Raw genomic sequence first — 16934 nt, 5'->3', positions numbered from 1 at the left:
AAATCTTCTGTGTCTCCCTAGTAATAAGCACCCTGGAGTCACCTTGTGAGCACGGGATTAATGATTCCTGAGTGGAGCTGCCCTGTGTAGAACGTAGATTAAGGACTCATTTCCTCCTGGGTCACGTGTGTTCGCAGCCGTGAGAGCCCCACAGCAACCGCAGTAAGGAGACGAAGCAGAGAAGCAGGAGGGTAGACTTGCTCCATCCAGGCTGGAGGCTCAGGGAACTAGCTTGCTGGGTACTGGGTGGGGGTGAAGGGGTGTGGGGTTCTTCTCAGTTGAATGGATCATTTTAGTTGCATTTTAAAGTTGATCTGTGGGTGAAGGGCAGAGGATGATTGTGGTAGTTGAACAGGCTTCGCTACAAGTGAAAGGACAGAATTGCACATGGAGGCATTTTCTCTCTGAATTTTCTTTACATTTTTGTTAAAAAAAAAAAAAAAAAAAAAAAGATTCAATTCCCATTCCCATCTGCAATCCACTTGGCCAGGCCCTTGATCCCTCTTGATAGGCGTGTTTTGATCCTGGCTCGCACAAAGCCCCCTCGGCCACCTCTCTAGTTTAAGGAGAAGCAGCTGCTCGCTTATTCTCTTTTAAGCGGCCTGTGTGCCGCCCAGCCAGGGGGCTTCCTTGGGGGCCCACCTCGAGGCCCCTCGCCAGCCGCCTGTGGAAGGACTGTCTCTGGCGTGAAGAAGACAAAGGTGCCCCACCCCCTTCACGCCCTGTCTCACTTCTCCCTCATTTTCATTCCTTGTCTCCAGGCCAGTCTGAACCACAATTGCACTGGAACCCTCAGGGAAATTCAGAAAGCACCTGCTCCTTGAAAACTTTCCTGCAGTTTTAGGTGGTCTGCAAGTGCCCCTTCCCTTCTCGAGCTGCCCCAGCCAATATATAAAGAATATTCAAATGTAAGGGAGGGAGCCAGAAACATTTCTCTTTCCTCTTTTCTTTTTCTCCCAGCTGGCATGGGCTTTGGTGCACTTTATAGATTCCTTGCCTTCAAAATGTAATTTTAGAAATGTCAGGTTGATTTTGAGCTGTGTGAGAGTGAGAAAAGCATCCGTCAGCTTCAGAATTAGAAAGGCACCAACTTAGAACTTTTTGTTGGAGGCTTATGCCCAAGAAAACGTGGTCTGCTCAAAGTTGGCATCCCCAGGAGGCATGAGTTGCCAGTGGGCATGTAGACGGGCTCACCATCATGCTGTGGCAGGTGTTTCCATTGGGTGTGGGGCCAGGGCTGAGGCCCCCGAGGGGCCATGTGAGGCTGCCTGGCCATTTGGGTCAAGATGCTTTCTGCCCATGCTTTGCCTCCAGGAGCCCGCCAGCTGAGCTCCATGCTTCCCTTTCTCAGCTACCACTGCCGAGAGAGACCCCTCCTCAGGGGCCGACCCTGGCAGTGGCTAACAACTGGCACTATTGATTTTCCCAGTATGTCAAAGTGCATCTGTCTTTGTGATCAGCTGGTGTCCTCCAGACAGGCCATGGCAGTTAATCCTTTGATTCAGACCATATCTAGTCCTCTGATTGGCACCACACACAGTGCAGTGATGCAGGTCTCTTCAGCTTTGTTGGAAAATAGACTTCATCTTGGAGCCAACTCCAGTGATTGGCATTGGCTGCCAAGAATTCTGCACTGAGAAGAATTCTGATGAGTGATGTTTGTGATAAGTATGGGGCAGGGGTGGTGGCAACAGTGCTGTGTGTTTCCCAACACTGCATTAGACCATGTCTTTCATGGGGCTTTTGGAATTGACGAAGACAAGACGACGACTACTTACTACTACTCTCCTCCTCCTCCGCCTCCTCCTCAAATTAAAAAAACAAAACAAAAAACAAAGATTCTGGAACTCCTAGAAAGGGGCATATATGGATGAGAAAAGCAGAAATCTCCAAAAAACCCCACATAATTACTGAACCCTAATCTAATTCATCTCAGACTTATTTAAACAACAACAAAAAAAATGAGGGTGGATTTATTTGCTCAGGTAACTGAAAGGTCCAGGCACATGCTTCAGGCACAGCTGGATCTAGAGGTCAGGTAGTGTTCTCGGCAATTCCCGTCTTTAGCTCCCAGCTTTGATTCTCTCTGTGTTGCTTCATCCTAACAGACTTCTCATAAGGAGGAAACATGGCCACCAGTATCTCCAGCCAAAGTCTTGGAATTGAGCCTGCTTTGGATCCTATGCCCAGTCTCCAGTCAGCCACTGGGATCAAGGTGGGTGGGGATGGGAAATAGGCTATATCCCCAGCTTCTCATGTGCCTGTCCCTGGAGCCTGACTCTTAAGGACTGGGGATGGAGAAAGGATGGTTCCTCAAGGGAAGGCTGTGCTGCTAATACCAGAGGAATAGGGAGTAGATCCTGGGCAGGAAAATGCGGTGGTGATCCACTCCAGATTCCATCTGAATGACCTTGAGGACACAGGGGGTATGGAGCAAGGTGGCTGAAAGAACTGGAATGTTTTCCAGAAGTCCGTTTTGAGGCCACTGCCAGCCCTGGGACTAGAAGGCTTGGTGTTCTAGGCATCCCAGTGAGGATGCCTATGTGTGGCTCTCCTATAGCTGACTTCCAGGAAGTCAGAAGGGACCACAGAGCTCTCTGCATCCAACCTGCTGATATCCAGATGAGAAAACCAAGGGACATATAAGAAAAACTATAATTTAGTGAGAAACCGGGATTAGAACCCACATTGTCTAACTGCTGGGCCAATGCTTCTTTTTCTTCAAGGTGCTTGCTAGAAACTTAGAGCTAAAGAAAGGAATTCAAAGACACAGAATTCCTTTAAGAACCCCTATCTTTTCTCTCCTCCCAACTCTTTCTGTCTGTCTCTCCCCCCCTTTTTTTGGCCAATTATTTGACATCTTTGGGAGATGCACTTCCAGACAGTAGTGTAGGGCAGATGTTAAGAGTTTGGGTTCTGAAGCTGGAGAAATCTGTGGCCAAGCCTCCCAAGTTGAGGCTTCACCAGCTGTAACTACAAACCCTCTGCACTTGTTTCGTCATCTTCTGTAGTAGCATCACCTGCCTCGTGGAGTCATTACAAGGACTGAGTTGATGCCCCCAAAATGTAGCCCTGCACTTGCACACTGCAGCACACAGGGTAGCCACTATGTCACGGAAATTCACTTGCTTGGTATAGGATGCTGAAGTAGGAGTGGGAAGCTTCTCTCTCCCCATGACCTTCCATGAGACTCTCCAAGCCCCATCTTCTGTTCCCATCACTTACTAATTTGCTCCTAAGTATCACGGGAATGGAGGAAGGTGTTAGGTAGGAAGGGACTAGAAAGTCTAATGAATAAGTTGCCCCTGATTTTTCCATAAACTTGGATAGAATTCTGTGTGGAGACCAGGGGAAATGAAGTGGGTTCTCCTGCCAGTCAGAAAGGACATGCTGCAAAACTTGTCAAACTTAATGGTATTTTTTAAATGAACCATTACCTAGAGCACTGACCACCATCCCAAGAAATTGGGATGCGGAGCAACTAGAACTCTTACGCACTGTTGAGGGGAAAGCAGAGTGGGACCACTTTGGAAAAGTTTGGTAGTTTAACATCAGGTTAAATACACACTTACCTATCATACAACCTGGCGATGCCACGCTTAGGAATTCACCCTAGAGAAGAAAAGATACATGTTCACACAAAAACCTCTATGTGAATATTAGCAGCTTTACTCATAATCTTCAAAAACTAGGAACTTAAATATCCTTCTCCTGGAGAATGAAGAACTGTGGTACATGCATCCAGTGAGATATTCTTTAGCTGTGAACAGGAGGCAACTCTTGACCCATACAACAGGATGATTCATGTTGCTATCATGTACCCCGGATATGATGCAATGGACAGGGAACTTCATCTCTGTAGTATTCTTTCCAAAACTCATAACCTGGTCTAGTCATAAGAAAAATATCAAACAAACTCAAATTGAGTGACATTCTACAAAATGCCTGACCAGTGTAGCTCACAAGTGTCAAGGTCATGAAAAACAAGACCAAGAAACCACCACAGATGGGAGGAAATTAAGGAGACATGACGACCAAATGCCATTTGGGATCATGGAACAGAAAAAGACTATTAGTGGGAAAGTGGATGAAATCCAAAAAAAGTCTATAGTTTCGTTGATAGTATTGTGCTAATGTTAATTTCCTAATTTTGACTACTATGTCAAAATACTCTAGCTATGTAAGATGTTAACATTAGCAGAAGCTGGGTGAGGAACTTTGTACTATCTTTGCAACTTTTCTGTCAATCTGTAAGTACTCCAAAATAAAAAGGTTTTCTGCTTTAAAGGCTACATACTGTGTGGTTCCATTTGTATGCCATTTTGGAAAACACAAACCTAAAAGGATGGGCCTTAGATCAGTAGTTGCCAAGGGCTGTGGTTGGGGGAGGGCTGGACTCCAAAGAGGCACAAGGAAATTGGAGGTGGGCGGGGGTGGATACTGGTTGGAGCTCTCCTACAAATTGTATTGGTGGCTACACTACCATATGCACTTACCCGAATCCCACGGAACCCTACACTAAACAGGATGAATTTTACATATGTAAATTAAGCCTCAATAAGTATGATTGTTCAAGAAGAGAAAGAAGAAATTGGAATCTGGATCTTGCACAAAGGGATGCTGTACTTTCCATGTGGTAGGAGAGCCCCTAAAATAACCAGGGAAGCAGAGAGACTCATTAGGTTTGCAGAGTTGGAAGTCTGATCAGCTGGAAGGTCCACAGAAGATCAACTCTATTCACAGTGGTGTCCTCCTGTGATGTCTCCCAGATCTGTCTGTAAGTCAGGACAGGCCAGGCTATGCTTTGGCAACAATCACCAAGAAATCTCAGTGGCTTATAGCCAGGAAGTTTTCTTCCTTCCTCACTCATGCTCTGTTTCTAATGTGGGTCAGTGGGGCTCTGCTCCACAAACCCCCAGGGACTTATGCTGATGCAGCGTCACCAGCATACAGCTGATCACATGCAGTGTGTGAGCCTCTTGGTCACTATAGCGAGGAAAGGTAGAAATGGAGCATTGTCACACACTGGCTATGCTACACTTCATCCAAAGAAAAACACACTTCTCTTCCTTCCAAAACCCAGTGGCTAGAAATAGCCACGTACCTCACTGCAAGGGCCTAGGAGATGGCACAGTATGGACAGAATATTTCATGAGCACCACTACTTCTGCCTTAAAAAGGCTCTTGGTCTTTAAAGGTGACTTTGGAAACTGGACAATACAATCTAATTTGTTCAAAAGAAAAAAAAAACAATATATGTGTATTAAAGAGGGTTTTGTGTGTGTGTGTGTGTGTGTGTGTGTGTGTGTGTGTGTGTATTTTGTTTTCTTTTTGGTAGACTAAGGTCTTGTACTATTGGCAGTTCTGCCTTATGAGACATGAGAACAGTCCCACGTGAATGTACTGACAAGAGAGCAATCTTCAAACTGTCAGTCACACTCATATCCCCCTGCCAAGCAGTCCCGGCTCCCATTCTGCAAGGAGGGACATGGTCTTAGCTAGTAAGTCACACTGTAAGCCCCAGGACCACCTGGTTGCAACTGACTAGCTCAGGAAACCCATGTGGTAGGCCTGGCAGAATAACTTTTCATCCAGAGAGGAGCAGAGTTTATGGGCTTCTCCCTCCTTTGATTCTGAACTAGGGATGATACGAAATGATTTGTCTATTACAAAAGTATAGATACTGAAATTAACAGGACCAATACACAGTTACTTATAAAGTGATGGGAGCCTCCTGAGTACTGAGGAACCGAGTGGTGGCCACAGGGACAAAGTACAGATGAGGACGCAGTGAAGGAGGGGGTTGCTGCTAGAAGCCAGACCCCTGCAGCAGTCCAGGTTGCTTAGCCAGCTGTGAGCATCCCTGCTCTGATGCTGCTGATACTCATCTGGACTTTAATCAATTGCACCTCTTTGTACTGAAAATAGAACTTATGGCCTTAATATAATACCTATGTCCTGGCTTCTGATAATTAACTAGTAGGAAATGGACTGAGGGCCCCACTGTTCTCAACATGCCAAGATGTAGAGTTCACAAGCATCTGACCATACTCACTGAACCAGTGCTTCCCTGGAAGACACGACTGACTTCAGTTGAATTCTGAGGCTCCACAGGCTCTTGATCCATCTCTGCCTTTTCCCCTCTACTCCTATTGCCGGACACTCCTGTAGCACTTCAGGAGTCTGTCCGGGTGCAGTGAGACGCCCTTTTCCCACTTCTGGGACATACCCCCAGCAACAATCTCAGTGGTGGAACTACGGGCCTTCACAGCAGGGCGAGCAACGTTTTTATAATTTGCCCTAACAGAGAGCTGGTCAAAAGTGCTCAGGAAACCCCTCAACCCCGACAGGGGCCTGTATCCTGACCCTTCTGCCACCCGAGGAGGAGGCAATTGATTTTAGAAATGCCTCATCAGTAGAGGCCGGGCTTCTCTGGAGCTTCCTTTTTCAGCCACTTCCCAGGGAGCTCTTTTATTGATTTTGGTCTGAGGTGTCTCCTTGCTGGTATTTCTGGACCTGACCTGTGATGCCCCAAGGGTCTGTACCACATTTAGAGCATCGTCTGCTGGCCCCCTGTCCCCCGCACAAACAGAAGGCATTCTCAGGACACAGCACTTGACATATCAACAGCCTTGCTTCCACTATCTCCCTACAGTTCATTGCTATTCTGATGGCTGTGTTATAAACTCTTTCATCCCTATTATAAACTCTATTCTGGCCCAGGGATTTATGGACCTCTTAGCTTCAAGAGTTCTGTACATCCTCTGAGCTGTGTAGTTTTGTGTGTGTGAAAATGCACCTCTGTGGATTTCTTTTCCTGAGGAAATGGTCCAGAGCTTCCATAAATTCTCAAAGGGGTCGATGCACAATAAAAGTCAGAAACATGCTAATAAGAGGTTTCATGCTGATGGAGAGGGCACCGGTGTGACTGGAACTTCCTCTGAGCACTAGAAGCCTGCATCATCCACGTGTAAGTGGGCGGGGAGGCTCCAACGGCCACCTTTCCCTGCAGGGAAGTCACCAGCATTCCGTACTCTTTCCTCTCTCCTTGCCCTTAATGGCTGAGTTGGCCATGCATGGGCCTCAGCAGTCAAACTGAGGGGTATTTTTATCCTGCCAATAGGAGCTGCCATCCCGGGTGAGCTGCAACTTTGACTCCAGCTGGAAAGGAAGAAGCTAGCAGGGAGAGAACAAATCCGGACAGCACACTGCCCCGAGCTCTTGCTACCTGCATTCTGCTACCCATCTGTTACCTGCCCTCACAACCAGCCCCAGGGAAAGCCTTGCTTCTTCATCCTGGGCTTCAGTGGCCAGCCTGTGGTGAGGGAAGCCCGGAGCCAAACAGGCTGGTTTTTCTGCCCTATAAACCAGGCCCGTGGTTAAAGACAAAGCACCTGGAAAAGATGGGAGTGGGCCCGGGCTGAAGCCTGAAGTGTCATGTCCTTCTGGCCTTGCCTTCTGGATGTGGGCAGGCGGGGAGAGCTGGGCACACGGCAGCACAGGGAACAGGAAAGGCATGGAGGTCTGTGGGAGAACAAGGTCAGAGGCATACACGCGGGGTGCTTACATGGTAGCCAGGGTGGTGGGTGCCTGCCTGACCCACCTGCCAAAGGCGAGGAAAGATGCAGACGGCAGATTGTGAACAGCAGAGGAAGAAGTAGAGCCATGCAGTGAACATCCTTGAGGATGTTGGAGACAGGATTCGAGGCTTGTGGAACCAGGTTTATGGCTTTACAACCTTCACATTTTCTGACCCTACATGGACTATTTTATCCATGGGGTGCTCTATGCCAGGCACTGTGCTATGTGCACACAGGTCCCTTTCACCCTCTTAATTATCTTACAGAGTAGGATTTTTTGGCATGTTGAGTTTATTTTTTGCATTACAATTCATATACCATAACATTTATCCTTTTAAGGTATATGACCCAGTGATTTGGGGCATGTAGGGCTTTGGGAGGTAATTAAGGTAAAATGAGGTCCTAAGGGTGCATGCGGCCTCATCCGATAGGATAGTGTCAGAAGAAGAGACAGAGGAAAAACCATGTCAAAGGCCATGACAAAGCGGCTGTCTCCAAACCAGAAAAGTCCTTCCTAGAAACCCAAATATTGCTAGACCTTGATCTAGGACTTTGAGCCTCCAGGAACTGTGAGAAATACATTTCTATCATTTAGGCCCTTCAGCCTAGGTTCTTTTGTTATGGCAAAAGCAGAAGAATAATCATTATCGCTATTTTACAAAGAAAGACTCCCAGATTCACAGAGTTGTCTGATGGCCAGACCTGGACCATAGTCCCTTATGCCACACTGCCTCTGTCTTCTGACATGCGGGAGGGACATGGTTCTACGAGGTGTGGCCTGCCAGCTGACAGAAATGACAAATGGCAAAGGGCTGAGGCTCAGTTTGGTGCATGGGGGAGACACTTACCAAGAAGGAGAAATAAGCAAATGTCTGAATCCCCAAGTTGCTTCCTGCCCCACTGGATTATGCCAGCTACAAATTCAAAGACGAACAGGAGTCAAATTCTGCGCTGGTGATCCTCAAGCCAAGGCATCCACTGCAGCTTGTCCAGGGCTTTGATCCCCAGTCTTCTCTAATCCAAGTTCTGGTCAACATCCATCACATGCACCCACTTCAGTCAAGCTCTGTAAAACTAGATTAAATATGCCTCAATAAAGAGTGTACTGAGAAATGGGAATCACATTCAAGAACAGTCTCTTCACCACTTTCAGATTTCTATAGTTTGCGTGGGGCAGAAGGTCCTTTTCAATTTTCTAAGTGAGGCTTCAATTTTCAAGAAGTGTAAATGACAGGACAGATTTCTGGGCTTTCTGGTGCCCACTTCATAAATCCATCTCAACTGAGTATAGGGCTCTTAGTATGGGCCACACTCCAAGGAATGCTCTGTCCTCTGAACCACAACTCCAGACTTCCCTAAATGCCATTCTAGGCTTAAATAATTTTATCTTATGTACCTGAGTATGATGGTGTTGGGACCTTTTTTTTTTTTTAATGGGAAAGTGAAAAGGGCATGAAACTGTACGTACATTTGGATAATTCCACTGAACCAGAGTTTGCTCTACCAAGCCTCTTCTCAAGCCACCTTGATTTTAAGAGGTCTGCTCATTTCCGCTAAAACTAAATCTTTTCCTGCCATATCCTTCTTTCCTCCCTACATTTTCCCCCTCCCTTGATAACTGGAAATTAACATGCATTTTCTCTCAAATTATAACGTTTCTAAGAAAACTTAGAAAAACATAAATGCAAATGTTAAAGACAAATATCCACAACCCAAGCATAACCACTATTAATTTTTGTACACTCTTCATGTCTTTTTTTTTAACTCATATATATATATATATATATATATATATATATATATATATATATGTATGTATGTATTTTTACAAAACCAAGAGATCACTCTGGTTTGTGACCTGCTTTTTGCCACTTGGTGTAAGTGCTGCCAGGTTCTTGCTCAAAAAGGTATACTAACTTACTCTTCTAAGACCAGATATGAGAGTGACCATATCCCCACCACCTCCTTAGCACCGAATATCACCCTTCTTTTTCATCTTTGCCAATTTGAAGGCAACCAATTGTTGTTTTAATTTGCATGCTTTGATTACTTGTGAGGTTAAACATTTATTTTCATGTTGATCACTTCTCTTTGACTTTCACCTTGTCTTTCTGTTGGGGAATATGAAAAGCAGTCAGTTCAGTCATATCTGCTTTCTGCCACATACTGGATGATGGATGGTTGGTGAGAAGGCGGCATGAGCAGAAGGAAGAGGAATGCCAACAACTGCAGAAAGAAGATTAAGTTGCTTCCTTGACTTCTTTTATGAAACATTACAAAAGGAATGCATAATCATTGTCAGAAAAAAAAAATCAGATATTTCAAAAGGACCTATGAATGTTGTGAAAGCTCGCCTCAGCACTCTCCCCCACTTCCCCACAGGCCCCATTTCCCAGGTGTAACCATCTTCTGTCCTTCCTACCCCTTGACTGTCTTCCAGCAGGACCTGCTGCAATGGTCATGGACTTAGAGGAGCTATCAGGAGAAAGGGTCAGGGTTCTCCATACAATAGCTCCCAGGGTGGTCACAGGAAAGGGAAGCAGGAGAGACCACACCAGGTTTTTGACTATAATCAAACAGTCAGATTTAGAGTGAGTTAAGATTACCTTGTTTGCCTTGATTTCAGTCCATATGAAAAATGGTAGGCTGTTTACTGCAGCACATGAGCGGTGTCCTTTGTTAACTTCTGTCCCTGGAGTATAACCCTTTTCCTTTACAAAGTGGAATAGAAAACCTGAGAAATGGTTTGCCCTTTCTGTATGAACCCTTCTCCCCATTTGGCAGGTCCTTATGGAGCCCTACATCCACCTTTTATCCCGCTTGCTTCCAGACAGTGGTTTGAAATAACATCCATTGCCTACGGGACCTTACCCAATTCTGGCTAAAGGAATGTCATCAAAGTCATGCTTAAAGCTGATGCCAAGAGTTGAGTAGAATTTATAGTGTGAAAGGGGACCCATTCCTTGTTATCAGAAAATCTTTTGTAGGAAAAGTGATCTAATTATTCAAATTCTTAGTGTTAAGAAAATGGCTGTTTTAAATGGGAGGGGCTGTCACCAAACTGATCTGGAACCTTTGAAAAAAATTTCCTCTTTTTTTGAAAGACACAAATGCCTGTGAAATGGAATAGGCCGTTTTAGAACCAATGGGTCACCAGCCTCCTGTTAAGGATAGAAACTAAGACATTTGAGGTAGAAATATTTCTCATTTTCTTGAGATTTTGGTTTTTTTTTTTTTCCAGCTTTGAAAACTGATCACCTATCCCGCCTCTTTTTGCATCATTTTCCACAGCAAACACTTCTGCGAGAGTCTAATTTCTCCCCCCAATTAGTTGTCGTAGGTAAGATGGTTTAATACTGGACAAGATAACTTTTAGGCACATACTGTAGACTTACCCTGTGGGTGGTTCAGGTAACAAAATTCTATATGAGAAAGCTTTGTGTTCGACCTAGTCCCACAGAGCTTTCTTCAAGAAGTGTTCATTCCAAAAAGGCAAGCCTCATTTTCTGGACCCGGGGTGGGGGCAGGATGGCACAAGACCCTGGGTGATCTTGCTGGCAGTAATGGGTACGTGTTGGGGGGCGGGGGAGAGGCAGGCAGGGCAGCTCTTTATTGTATTAGCTGTATAATCCTATGTAACAAATTACCACTAAACTCAGCACCTTAGAACAGCAAACAGCTTGTCCCACACGGTTTCTGAGTGTGAGGAACCTAGGATTTAGCAGGTCCGGTTCAAAGTCTCTAATGAGGCAGCAGACAAGCTGTTGGCTGGGGCTGCAGTGATCCCAAGGCTCCACTGGGGCTGAAGGATCTGCTTCCAAGCTCACCCACATGGCTGTGGGCTGGGGAACCTCAGCGTTAGCTGCCAGCCATAGCTACTTGCCATGTGGGTCTCTCTCAGCAAAGACTGCCTCGGTCTCCTCACAATAGAGCTTCTCCCATAGCAAGTGATCCAGGAGAGTGCACACCCAAGACAGAAGCCTGTCCTTTTACAGCCTAATCTAAGAAGTGACAGCTCATCACTGCTGGATTCCATTTCTAAGCAAGTCCAGCCCAAACTTCAAGGGGAGGAAAATGAAGCTCTACCTCTCAAAGAGGAGTATCAAAAGATTTATGGACGTATTTTTAAAACAACCACGTGTATGATACAAGTTACCCAAACCCAGTTTGCTCTCTGGCCTATGTCAAAGGTTGGTACATTTTTTTCTGTAAAGGACCAGACAGTAAAATATCTTAGACATTGTGGGCCAGACTGTCTCCATTGCAACGACTTAACTCTGCCACTGTCCTGCAAAATAGCCATAGGCAATACATAAACAAATGAGTGTGGCTTTGTTTCGTAAATTTTATTCACAAAAATAGGCCTGCAGCACATCTGGCTATAGGCACTAGCTGGCCGACCCCTGGTCTACAGCTATAGGGGTTACTGGAAATCTAGCATACTAAATGATCTTGCTTCCCTGCCATCAGAATCCCATTTCAAAAGAAATTCATCCACAACACATACGGTCTGATCTGCAGCTTGAAATTTAGGGAGATAAATAGGAAGACAGAGAGGCAAATGTGAGAGAGGTAGGTGGAGAAAACTTCAGAACACAGAACTGCAGTTGTCTTCAGGGAAAAAGGAAGAATTGGGATGTATTCTGATTTAGTACAACACGGGACAAGACTTCTTCATTCCATTCAATCTGTGAAGCTGAGATAAGACAGTAAGTCTGAGAGGAGATGCCCCCAAGACAACTGGAACTGTAATGCTAGGTTGTGACTCCAGGTGTGAATTAAGGGACCCATACAAAGCTCCTGAGTTCCAAAAGGCCCTGAGTTTACCAAAGGTATGTAGAGAGGGGAAAAAAGACTTGTGAGTTTCAAGCGGGGGTAGAAGGTAGGAGCTGCTGGGAACATGTAGGGATAATGGAACTTCAGAGATGGAAGGGGTGGGAGCAAACATTTATTTTGAAATATTCATGAATAAACTTCAAGTGATTATTTTTAGCTAGCATAAGGCTAAAACTTAGATCTAGACCTAATTCCCCTCTCTCCTTGTTCCTTAGGTTTGGGTTTTTTTTTTTTTTTAATTTTTTTTTCAACGTTTATTTATTTTTGGGACAGAGAGAGACAGAGCATGAACGGCGGAGGGGCAGAGAGAGAGGGAGACACAGAATCGGAAACAGGCTCCAGGCTCTGAGCCATCAGCCCAGAGCCCGACGCGGGGCTCGAACTCACGGACCGCGAGATCGTGACCTGGCTGAAGTCGGACGCTTAACCGACTGCGCCACCCAGGCGCCCCTTGTTTTTTTTTTTTAATTTGCAATACTGACCTGTTTCTCAGGGCTGTTTATATTAAGCTTATATGATCAAGTCAAGCAGAGATGGAGCTGAGGATTCCACTTTGTCCTTCACAGTCACCTGCAGTGTGACTTTTAACCTCGGATAGATCGTTTCCTGCCCAAGTTATGTATCATCTTCAAGAAAACTGTTGATAAACATCACCATTGAAAAGTTATATTTTACTTTTCTTCAGCCCAAAACATAGCTAATTACACATTTTTAAGCTAAATTTAAAGGTAAAATCTTACCAACCTCTTTGAGGAGATATGCTTCGGAAATGAAGAAGACTGCTGGCAAATTATTTCTCAAAGTAGTCTGTTTTGCTCTCAGGCCACCATGAGGCCTATCATGACCCTATCTGGATAACTGGGCATAACATCAACAACTCCTTTGTTCTGTTAAGGTTTTCTCCCTCTTATCCCAAATCTAAACCTAAATAAAAAGAGTAAACAATTTAAAATTTTTTGCTGCAGTTTTCTTTGTAAGAAACACACAACTTCCTTTGAGGTGATGTCAGTGGACTTAAAAAAAAATGACTTTGGGGTACCCGGGTGGCTCAGTTGGTTAACTGTCTAACTTCAGCTCAGGTCATGATCTCGTGGTCTGTGAGTTCAAGCCCCGCATCGGGCTCTGTGCTGCCAGCTCAGAGCCTGGAACCTGCTTCAGATTCTTTGTCTCCCTCTCTCTCTGCCCTTCCCCCACTTGTTATCTCTCAAAATAAATAAACATTAAAAAAATAAAAAACAATAAAAAGAATTACTTCCATAAAAAATTCTTAGGTATAGAATAAAAATGTAAGGGCAGTGTTTTCTCTATTTGAGGTGCTCACACAGTTGGGAGCGGTACAAAGACTTGGAACTTTAGACATCCAGCTTCTTACTGTGTGATGGAAAGTGTGTAAATGACATGTCAAGAGGAAACCAGGCTGTGGAAATCTGATCCGGTCAGAGTCCCTCCAGCACCAGAGATACAGGTCAGGAATTCAGTGAGCACCAGATACTGCCATCACCCTGACCTAAGTGTATCTCTGTTGGGCAAGGTGCTTATGAACAAATCTTTCCAAAAAACATAGGTGAACTATTCTGGTTTTACTAATAACTTTATTTAAATAAGACACAGGAACTTCTATACTGAAAAAATACAAAACAAAAGCCACACATTTCCTTGTGTAAAGCCATATTGTATGGTAACTCGAATACTGTTCAGCGCAGTGGCTAGAATTAAACAGTACAACTATGTACAAAATTTAAACAATTTCTGACAAATTTCTACAGCTGGATGTAGGATACATTTGAGCTCAACAACTTCTGGGAAATTTACATGGCAAAGCATAAGCTTTAACACATTTGGTTCGGAACTTTAATATATGCTAAGAACAAATGTACAACACAATTAATATTTAGTTTCTCATGAGAAAATAAAAGCACATGTCACTATAAATATCGTACATCAGATTTCATCACCAAAAAAGCATTCAGTCCATCTTTCAGAAATTGATATTGATACTATTGCATCTTATTTGGACAAAAGCAGAGCATAAGATCAATACATTATGTAATGCTAAACCAGATATCAGAAGTTAATGGAGCTCATATTTATCTTACAGAATAATTTTCTCCCTTTAACCATAATCTACAAAATATAGTATTTTCATCAAGGCCTGAGATTATTAGGGTTAAAGGTGTCTGCTGCTGAAGAGATTGTTTTAAAAGGTTCCCCTGTGAAAATGGCAAAAGTAAACTGAGTCCTTTTCCATGACAGTCTCCTACAATATAACACTGACTAATTTAAAGGAGCCAGAATGCACCTTCAGGAGAGAATATTACTGCAAACTTTGGTGGAAAGAAGATAATTGGAATCATGAAAAAATAATACACAAAATACATACACACACAAACATATACATATATATATATACCATTTCTAAAAAAAAAAAATCAATGGTGTTGCTTTCTTCTTTATCACTTCTTCTTTCTTCACCCTCCTTAGGAAATAAAACAAAGAAATCCCGAGGAATGACTGAAAGGAACTGAAACGTTCCTATAACTGTAGGCACCTATTCCCCTAACTGTTAAGAAAACTGTGCCATATACTGTAGTAGGTACAGATGAAACAACTCTGTGTTTTACTGAACTGAAGCAATGGAATAAAAATACAAAAACCTCCCTCTGCTTTAGGATACTCTCTTTGTGCCACAGAAAACAAAGTCTGAGAGCTGGGCTCTTCCACTGACCACTCAAGAGTATCTAGGGCTCTCTTCACACTGTTGAGAATTCGGGTCAAGTCTGTGAGTTCAAGACTGCTTACTTGGGTATAGGCTTTACTTTGCAAATCCAAAATACTACCAGAACTATCCATGATATTGTGAGGAGAGACGCAATGAGGCAGCTGTGAGCGACCACCATGTAAGTCACCAAAGAACCTGCTTCCTAATGTGCACAGCATCTGAGACCCGCATACTCTCTCTCCACACAAATGCAACTCGCACACCTCAAGTGCTTGAGGAAAACAATTAACCAAAAGCCTGTCATTTTTCAACCTGCAAATTAAAGCATTTCCAAAAGTGAAACTGAACACTAATATGCCTTTAGCTAAAACAATGGCATTTCATGACCCTGATGGGCAACATAAACAAGAAATCTCCACCATCCCCTGGGAAAGTTCACTTGTTTGGAAATCAAACCTAGACTTTCTTGTTTTTAAATCCCATTACACACAATTGGAATGTTTACATACAGCCTGGTATCAGACGCTTTATTTGCAACATTAGAACAGTCATTAACTGAGCAACACCTGAACTTGTTTAAAAAAAAAAAAAGCCACATCTACACATGTTGAAACAGTGGATTCAACAGTTGTGTTACTTGTAACCGCATGACAAAAGTGATGTCAGACACCACAGATTTGCTGGTTCTCCTCATGTTCACCCATGTCCAGGATTATTGTTCTCCTAGGGTTGAATGCACTTCTTATTCTAAGAATGTGGAATGTAATGAGGAAAGGGAAATGCAGAAAATAAGGAAAGGCAAAAGAGTGATGTTCCCTCTTTAGCTTTTTAGCTGTGAAATATTTAATATCCCAATATGATATACATTCCAAGTTACCTGAGTTTAGACTTCAACTGAAGTACCTGAAGCTAGGCCATAGGGTGGGCACTGTGCAACTGTTGTGGCCATTTATTTATTTATTTTTTTGCATTGTATGTATTACAGAAGTTAGAAACAAACACCTGGATCAATTGTAAACATAATCCTGAAGTACAGTATTTTCCATAGGACAAAACACAGCAAGACATTTTTCTATTTAGACAGGCAACTTTTTGATATAGAGCTTATTTATACTGAAGAATTTGGAACAAAACACAGGACACACTACTACTCTGTCAAACATACTATGAAATGCATAGTCTCCACTTAAAATGCTGAATGACACACACATTTTGCAAGCATTACTGCTTTCCACAAAAACTGCTGAATAGGAGTTCCGTCCCTGCCAAGATCAGTGTCAAGAGATACTTTATGATGCTGATAAGTATTCTGTTGGTGGTGGTGGTGTTCAAAAAGTTTGTCACTCCATGCAGATAAGATGTCTGAGGTCTAGTTCCTAATCCATGAAGGTAGGGTAGAGGCCAGCTCCCCCTTCACTTTAGATGATCACATAGTTCTGAGCAGAGATGTGTTCCTCACCCTGCAGTTCCTGCAGGAGCTGCTGCTGGGACGGCTGTTGGACGGAGGCCTCCGTGGCGCCCACGGAGCTGGTGTCGTCAGTAAGGGATGTAAAGGAAACCCGGGAGGAGAGCTGCTCGACGGTCAGAGTGGCCAGAGCCGAGCTCTGGCCAGAGTTAGGAGAGTTCTTGAGCATCAGGTCGGAGGCAGGTAAGAGAGGGCCTAGAAGTTTTACAGGACAGAAAGCTGATCCGGTTGGGATGAAATTAACCTTGTTTTTGTCAGGACATGAAAAGAGAGGGGCTGAGATAGGCTGACGAGACCTAAAACCGTAAGACAAAATGACATTTATAATCACTAA

General features: G+C 44.0%; 1 protein-coding gene and 1 long non-coding RNA gene across 2 annotated transcripts in view; both read right to left on the bottom strand.

Annotated features, from left to right (window-relative positions):
* Positions 1-14: 14 nt before the first annotated feature.
* Positions 15-9322, bottom strand: LOC122487925. The gene is made up of 3 exons (XR_006298505.1): positions 8429-9322; positions 3573-3612; positions 15-314 (listed from the first exon to the last, which is right to left on the bottom strand). It is a non-coding gene; the product is annotated as an uncharacterized LOC122487925 (long non-coding RNA).
* A 4666-nt stretch (positions 9323-13988) lies between these two features.
* Positions 13989-16934, bottom strand: part of GLCCI1 (glucocorticoid induced 1) — a 150685-nt gene continuing 147739 nt past the window's right edge. The window contains exon 9 of the mRNA XM_043589539.1: positions 13989-16896. Within this exon, the coding sequence (XP_043445474.1) occupies positions 16554-16896 (343 nt within the window). The 3' untranslated portion in view covers positions 13989-16553. The remainder of the gene's footprint in view (positions 16897-16934) is intronic.

Source organism: Prionailurus bengalensis, chromosome A2 (assembly GCF_016509475.1).
Source record: "Prionailurus bengalensis isolate Pbe53 chromosome A2, Fcat_Pben_1.1_paternal_pri, whole genome shotgun sequence".
Classification (NCBI taxonomy): domain Eukaryota; kingdom Metazoa; phylum Chordata; class Mammalia; order Carnivora; family Felidae; genus Prionailurus; species Prionailurus bengalensis.
This window is presented reverse-complemented; position numbering and strand designations above follow the sequence as displayed.